Source organism: Pogoniulus pusillus, chromosome 42 (assembly GCF_015220805.1).
Source record: "Pogoniulus pusillus isolate bPogPus1 chromosome 42, bPogPus1.pri, whole genome shotgun sequence".
In the NCBI taxonomy this organism is placed as follows: Eukaryota; Metazoa; Chordata; class Aves; order Piciformes; family Lybiidae; genus Pogoniulus; species Pogoniulus pusillus.
The window spans coordinates 143,101-151,097 of NC_087305.1; the positions used below are offsets into that span (position 1 = coordinate 143,101).

Here is a 7,997-nt window from a genome sequence, read left to right on the forward strand (position 1 = left end):
TCTGCTGCAGGAGGCTGCTGGAGCACTGCCAGAGGTTGCCCAGGGAGGTGCTTGAGGCCTCATCCCTAGAGATGAAGAAAGTGAGGCTGGAGAAGGCTCTGGGCAGGCTGCTCCAATGGAGGATGTCCCTGCTGACTGCTGGAGGTCCCTTCCACCCCACCCAATCACTCGAGTGGCTTCACTGGGGATGCTTTCTCTGCCCAGTTAGCTGCCAGCCAAGCCAAACACCACCACCTAATGCCCACAGCCACGTCCTGCACAGCTCCCATCCCCCGGACAGCTTCTGGCAGCACGGGTGGGATGTGTGTGGGGGGGGTTGGGGGTGTGCCAGACCTTCAGGCAGCCATAAGCTCTGCTGGCTCACTGCTGGTGGTGTCAGCACAGCTTTGCGTCCTCACTGATGGGCTAAAGCTCTCTGCGAGCAGATTACCTGGATTGTGTTGGGGGCTGGAAGGTTGCCAAAGTGTTTTTAAGGTCAGCTTGTGGCTAGCCCAAGGCGGGGGGGGAGGGCAGCCACAAGCAGGTCCTGTGCTTCCTTCCCTCCCCCCCCGCCCCGGGCAGGTTCGAGAAGATGATCAGCGGCATGTACATGGGGGAGCTGGTGAGGCTCATCCTGGTGAAGATGGCCAAGGAAGGGCTCTTGTTCGGAGGAAGGCTCACGCCAGACCTGCTCACCACCGGCCACTTCGAGACCCGATACGTCTCTGCCATCGAGAAGTGAGTAGGCTCCGGGGGGAGGGGGTGTGGAACCTGCAGGATGCCAGCGCTGCCAAGCCCAGCGGCAGGCGTAACCCATCCTCGGCTGCTCCGCCCTGCAGGGAGAAGGAAGGGCTGCAGAAAGCCCACGAGATCCTCAGCAAGCTGGGGCTGGAGCCGTCCCACGAGGACTGCGTGGCCGCGCACCGCATCTGCCAGATCGTCTCCACCCGCTCGGCCAACCTGTGCGGGGCCACCCTGGCGGCAGTGCTGCGGCGCATCAAGGACAACAAGGGCGTGGAGAGGCTGCGCTCCACCGTGGGCGTGGACGGCTCCGTCTACAAGAAGCATCCCCAGTGAGTGCCCGCGGGAGGGGCAGGGCTGGGGGCGACAAAGCTGGTGAAGGGCCTGGAACACAAACCCTGTGAGAAGAGTATCACAGCATCACAGCATCACAGTACCAGAGCATCACAGCATCATAGTATCACAGTATCACAGTATCACAGCATCACAGTACCACAGTATCACAGCATCACAGTACCAGAGCATCACAGCACCACAGTATCACAGTATCACAGCATCACAGCATCACAGCATCATAGTACCACAGTACCACAGCATCACAGTATCACAGTATCACAGTATCACAGCATCACAGCATCACAGCCTCACAGCATCACAGTATCACAGCATCACAGCATCACAGTGTCACAGCATCACAGCATCACAGCATCACAGTATCACAGCATCACAGCATCACAGCATCACAGCCTCACAGCATCACAGTATCACAGTATCACAGTATCACAGCATCACAGCATCACAGCATCACAGCATCACAGTGTCACAGCATCACAGCATCACAGCATCACAGTATCACAGCATCACAGCATCACAGTATCACAGCATCACAGCCTCACAGTATCACAGTATCACAGCCTCACAGCCTCACAGCATCACAGCCTCACAGCATCACAGTATCACAGCATCACAGTATCACAGCATCACAGCACCACAGTCTCACAGTGTCACAGTCTCACAGTATCACAGTCTCACAGTGTCACAGTGTCACAGTATCACAGTCTCACAGTATCATCAAGGTTGGAAGAGACCTCACAGATCATCAAGTCCAACCCTTTACCTCAGAGCTCAAGGCCAGACCATGGCACCAAGTGCCACGTCCAGTCCTGCCTTGAACAGCTCCAGGGACGGCGACTCCACCACCTCCCCAGGCAGCTGAGGGAGCTGGGGGGGTGCAGCCTGCAGAAGAGGAGGCTCAGGGCAGAATGATTTGCATTGGAATGGGCTGCCCAGGGAGGTGGTGGAGGCATCACAGTATCACAGTCACGGTATTATCAGGGTTGGAAGAGACCTCACAGATCATGAAGTCCAACCCCTCTACCACAGAGAATCGTGCTGGAGGCACCATCCCTGGAGGTGTTCAAGCCAAGCCTGGATGAGGCACTTGGTGCCATGGTCTGGTTGACTGGATAGGGCTGGGTGCTAGGCTGGGCTGGCTGAGCTTGGAGCTCTCTTCCAACCTGCTTGATTCTATGATTCTACACAGAGTGGGAGAGCAGAGCAGCTCGGTCCTGCTGCCAGGGCAGCAAATCTTGGCACAGGCAGAAGGGCTCCAGGTGTTCTGCCCCACCCCCATCCCCCCCGGGCAGCTCCCTTTGGATCTCTCCAAGGGGGTTTAGATGTGCCCAGAGGGGCACAGCAGCTGTGCTGGCACACTCACGTTCTCTTCAGATGCCCAGAGGGGCACAACACCCATGTTGGCACACTCAGGTTCTCTTCAGATGCCCGGAGGGGCACATCACCATGCTCAGGTCTTCTTCAGAAGCCTAGAGGGGCACAGTCCTCTGCTGGCACCCTCAGGCCCTCTTTAGATGCCTGGGGGGGCACAGCCCCCTGCTGGCACACTCAGGCCCTCTTTAGACGCCTGGGGGGGCACAGCCCCCTGCTGGCAGCCTCAGGCCCTCTCTCCTCCCCCAGCTTTGCCCGGCGGCTCCACAAGACGGTGCGGAAGCTGCTGCCCGACTGCGAGATTCGCTTCATCAGGTCGGAGGATGGCAGTGGCAAAGGGGCAGCCATGGTGACAGCTGTGGCCTACAGACTGGCAGCCCAGCACCAGGCACGGCAGAAGATTCTGGAGCCCCTCAAGCTGAGCCATGAGCAGCTGCTGGAGGTGAAGCAAAGGATGAGGATGGAGATGGAGAAGGGGCTGGGCAAGGAGACGCACGCCGAGGCCACGGTGAAGATGCTGCCCACCTACGTCTGCTCCACTCCAGATGGCACAGGTGAGATACCAGAGGAGCCCACAGGGAAAGGAGGTTGGCATCACCTCTGCCACCAGCTGCACTGCTTCGGGGCGGGGGGGGGCAGGGCTGGGACCTTTGCCACTTCCTTCTGTGGCGGGGGTGGTGCAAAGCTTTTTAAGCTGCTGGGAGAGGCTCCGGCTGAGCCCGCAGGACGTTCTGCACCTGGCTGAGCACAAAGCCTGCCCTCAGCTGCGGTTTCCACCGCCGCAGGCTGCTCTGCACCATTGTCCCGGCTTCAGCAGGTGGCTTGGCTGAGCACCTGCCCCTTGGCTGGCAGCCCTGCCAGCTCCCCGAGCTCCCCACCGCCTTCCTGCCCGCAGCTGCTCTTCCCCCTTCCCAGCCACGGCTTGGTTTGTGGCCCTTTCCCCAGGAGGAGGGCAGATTGCCACCAGCCCTGTGCCACCCTGAGGATGGCCTTGGCCAGGAGCTTGTCCCCTGACGCTGCTCTGGTGGCTTGCAGAGAAAGGAGACTTCCTGGCCCTGGACCTGGGGGGTACCAACTTCCGAGTGCTGCTGGTGCGCGTCAGGAACGGGATGCGGCGCGGCGTGGAGATGCACAACAAGATCTACTCCATCCCGGTGGACATCATGCAGGGCACAGGGGAGGAGGTGAGGATGGGCAGCTGGAGGGGTGGGGGGACACTGGGGCATCTTCCCTGGGGTGGCAGCAGAAGCAGCAGGCAGCAGTGTGGGCTCAGTGGGAGCTCAGTGTGCCTTGTTCTGCGCTGCCAGGGAGCGAAACAGGGAGAGGAGAATCGTGGAGGGGCTGGGGCTGAAGGGACCTTTAAAGCTCATCCAAGTCCAACCCCCCCCCTGCAGCTAGGGCAGGCTGCTCAGAGCTCCAGACAGCCTGACCTGCAATGGTGCCAGCCATGGGGCACCTCTCACCGCTCTGGGCAGCCTGGACCGTGCTCTCCCCACCCTCTGGGTCAAACATTTCTCCCTTCTCTCCACTCTGAGTCTCCCTCTTGGAGCTCAAACCATCACTCCTTGGCCTGTCCCAGCAGGCCCTGCTCAAAAGTCTGCCCCCAGCCCCTTGAAGAGCTGCAAGGCCACCAGAAGGTCTCCCTCCTGGAACCTTCTCTTCTCCAGGCTTAAGCCTCTCAGCTGAGATGTCCTCCTGCCCTCCGAGCAGTGAGTCCTGCCCAAAGCTCTGCAGCTCCAGATGTGCTCCAGGAAGCCTGAGGCTGGTTTTGGGGTTGTGCTTGGGTTATTCCCAACCATCACTGAACCTCCCCAGCTCCCACACACCCCACAGGGGCAGACAAGCATCACCCCTGGCTCCCAGGTAGAGAAACCACAACACAAGCAGTAGGAGACATCTCCAGAGTCCTGTTTGCAGGTGGTTAGAGGTTTGCAAACCTCTCCAGGCAGTGCTTGGGGACTGGGAGTATTTCATCAGCCAGGTTCTGGGGGCACCTAGCAGAGGGACCAGGTTCCTGTGACACCCCTGGGAAGCTGCTCCCCACAGGTGGCACCATGGTGTGACCACATTGCTGGTGGGGAGGAGGATGAAAAGGGAACTGGTTTGGGTTTGCTCACCTCACCCTGCGCAGCTGAGCAGCATCCTGGGCCGGGCAGAGCCCTTTTGGCTTGGGAGTTGTCATCATCATCATCATCATCATCATCACTGGAAAACAGGTCAGGCAGGCTGGCATGCAGCTGGTGCTGTGTTGGTCACTTCTCCTTTTGGCTTTGTGCCCCCAGCTCTTTGACCACATTGTCCACTGCATCTCTGACTTCCTGGAGTACATGGGCATGAAGGGCGTCTCGCTGCCGCTCGGCTTCACCTTCTCCTTCCCCTGCCAGCAGAACAACCTGGATGAGGTGAGCCCAACCCCCCTGGCAGCACTCAGCCAGTGCCCAGGGCTGGCTGCAACTTCCCCACACCAGCAGCTGTGGCCATGGGGTAGGGCAGTCAGAGACCCAAGAGAGAATCACAGAAGCAGTCAGGGCTGGAAGGGACCCCAAGGCTCAGCCAGCTCCAACCCCCTGCCATGGGCAGGGACACCTCACACCAGAGCAGGCTGTGCACAGTCTCATCCAGCCTGGCCTGAAACACCTCCAGGCATGAGGCTTCCACCACCTCCCTGGGCAGCCCCTGCCAGGCTCTCACCACCCTCCTGCTGAACAACTTCTCCCTAACCTCCAGTCTGAATCTCCTCATTTCCATCTCTGTTCCATTCCCCCCAGTCCTATCCCTACCTGACAGCCTAAAAAGTCCCTCCCCTGCTTTCCTGTAGTCCCCTTCAGATCTTGCAAGGGCCACAGTGAGGTCACCTCGGGACAAGGCAGGAGCTGCTGGGCTCTCTGAGGAGCTCTCTCGCTGCATGAAAGCAAAGGCAGAGCCCCTGAGTGCTGGAGACAGCCCAGCTGAGCTGCCCCCCACGCAGGAGGCTCTGGGCTCCGTGTGGCAGGTGGTGCCCACCCAGTGCTGGTGCCCACCCAGTGCTGGTGCCCACCCAGTGCTGGTGCCCACGGGGTTGCTGTCGCTGCTGCCCAGCAGCCTGGGTGACTTCCCTGTGGGGTGTTTCCACCACAGGGGATCCTCCTGAAGTGGACAAAAGGCTTCAAGGCGACAGGCTGCGAAGGGGAGGATGTGGTGAGCCTGCTGAAGGAAGCCATCCACAGGAGAGAGGTGAGTGAGGAGTTGGCTGCTGCCTCCCAGCCGCCTTCAGCCTCTTTAATTGGCCTGGAAAGCAAATTGCTGGGCTGAGCCCGGGGCTAATGAGTGGCTGAGCTTTAACAACCTCCTTAGTCACCGCCAGAGGTTGGATTTTCAGACCTTGGAGCTAGGAGCTGGCTTGTGGCCAGGGCTGGAGCAGATTTGTCTCAGCCTGGCTCCAGGAGGCTCTGCCTCTTTTCCTCGGCAGGGACCACCCAAAGCGCCTGCCCCGGGGGCTGAGTCTGGCAGGGCTGAATCTGGCAGGGCTGAGTCTGGCAGGGCTGAGTCTGGCAGAGCTGAGTCTGGCAGAGCTGAGTCTGGCAGGGCTGAGTCTGGCAGAGCTGAGTCTGGCAGGGCTGAGTCTGGCAGGGCTGCGTCTGGCAGGGCTGAGTCTGGCAGGGCTGAGTCTGGCAGAGCTGAGTCTGGCAGGGCTGAGTCTGGCAGGGCTGCATCTGGCAGGGCTGAGTCTGGCAGGGCTGCGTCTGGCAGGGCTGCGTCTGGCAGGGCTGAGTCTGGCAAAGCTGAGTCTGGCAGGGCTGAGTCTGGCAGGGCTGCATCTGGCAGGGCTGAGTCTGGCAGAGCTGAGTCTGGCAGGGCTGCATCTGGCAGGGCTGAGTCTGGCAGAGCTGAGTCTGGCAGGGCTGAGTCTGGCAGGGCTGAGTCTGGCAAGGCTGAGTCTGGCAGAGCTGCGTCTGGCAAAGCTGAGTCTGGCAGGGCTGCGTCTGGCAGAGCTGCGTCTGGCAGGGCTGCGTCTGGCAGGGCTGAGTCTGGCAGGGCTGAGTCTGGCAGGGCTGCATCTGGCAGAGCTGAGTCTGGCAGGGCTGAGTCTGGCAAAGCTGAGTCTGGCAGGGCTGCGTCTGGCAGGGCTGAGTCTGGCAGGGCTGAGTCTGGCAGAGCTGAGTCTGGCAGGGCTGAGTCTGGCAGGGCTGCATCTGGCAGGGCTGAGTCTGGCAGAGCTGAGTCTGGCAGGGCTGAGTCTGGCAGGGCTGCGTCTGGCAGGGCTGAGTCTGGCAGGGCTGAGTCTGGCAGAGCTGAGTCTGGCAGGGCTGCGTCTGGCAGGGCTGAGTCTGGCAGAGCTGAGTCTGGCAGAGCTGACTCTGGCAGGGCTGAGTCTGGCAGAGCTGCGTCTGGCAGAGCTGAGTCTGGCAGGGCTGCATCTGGCAGGGCTGAGTCTGGCAGAGCTGAGTCTGGCAGGGCTGCATCTGGCAGAGCTGAGTCTGGCAGGGCTGAGTCTGGCAGGGCTGAGTCTGGCAGAGCTGAGTCTGGCAGAGCTGACTCTGGCAGGGCTGAGTCTGGCAGGGCTGAGTCTGGCAGGGCTGCATCTGGCAGGGCTGAGTCTGGCAGAGCTGAGTCTGGCAGAGCTGAGTCTGGCAGGGCTGCATCTGGCAGAGCTGAGTCTGGCAGGGCTGCGTCTGGCAGGGCTGAGTCTGGCAGAGCTGAGTCTGGCAGAGCTGACTCTGGCAGGGCTGAGTCTGGCAGAGCTGCGTCTGGCAGGGCTGAGTCTGGCAGGGCTGCATCTGGCAGGGCTGAGTCTGGCAGAGCTGCGTCTGGCAGAGCTGAGTCTGGCAGGGCTGCATCTGGCAGAGCTGAGTCTGGCAGAGCTGAGTCTGGCAGGGCTGCGTCTGGCAGGGCTGAGTCTGGCAGGGCTGAGTCTGGCAGAGCTGCGTCTGGCAGAGCTGCGTCTGGCAGAGCTGAGTCTGGCAGGGCTGAGTCTGGCAGAGCTGCGTCTGGCAGGGATGCGTCTGGCAGAGCTGAGTCTGGCAGGGCTGCGTCTGGCAGGGCTGCGTCTGGCAGGGCTGAGTCTGGCAGGGCTGAGTCTGGCAGAGCTGAGTCTGGCAGGGCTGCGTCTGGCAGGGCTGCGTCTGGCAGGGCTGAGTCTGGCAGGGCTGCATCTGGCAGAGCTGAGTCTGGCAGGGCTGCGTCTGGCAGGGCTGAGTCTGGCAGGGCTGAGTCTGGCAGGGCTGCGTCTGGCAGGGCTGCGTCTGGCAGGGCTGAATCTGGCAGAGCTGAGTCTGGCAGGGCTGCCTCAGCTCCTCTGCACTTGTGTCTCGAGGTCTGAGTGTCCACCCACAGACACAAGCCGGTAGGTGCCGGGAAGCCTTTCCCAGCCCTGGGGCGGGATGTAGCCAGCTGAGTCCTGCAGCGTTAAACCATCCAGCCCCATCCCCCTGCAGGAGTTCGACCTGGACGTGGTGGCCGTGGTAAATGACACAGTTGGCACCATGATGACCTGTGGGTACGAAGATCCACTCTGTGAAGTTGGGCTGATAGTTGGTGAGCACTGAAACTTCCTTCTGGGCTTCCTCTGCCCG

The 7,997-nt window shown here is 61.1% G+C and overlaps 1 protein-coding gene across 1 annotated transcript in view; it reads left to right on the top strand.

Moving 5' to 3' along the window:
- LOC135192381 (hexokinase-2) overlaps positions 1-7,997 on the top strand; it is a 49,220-nt gene that overhangs the window by 36,010 nt on the left and 5,213 nt on the right. Inside the window, exons 8-14 of the mRNA XM_064175480.1 lie at positions 562-717; positions 819-1,052; positions 2,695-2,999; positions 3,481-3,629; positions 4,728-4,847; positions 5,563-5,658; positions 7,860-7,959. Coding sequence (XP_064031550.1) covers positions 562-717; positions 819-1,052; positions 2,695-2,999; positions 3,481-3,629; positions 4,728-4,847; positions 5,563-5,658; positions 7,860-7,959 — 1,160 coding nt within the window. The remainder of the gene's footprint in view (positions 1-561; positions 718-818; positions 1,053-2,694; positions 3,000-3,480; positions 3,630-4,727; positions 4,848-5,562; positions 5,659-7,859; positions 7,960-7,997) is intronic.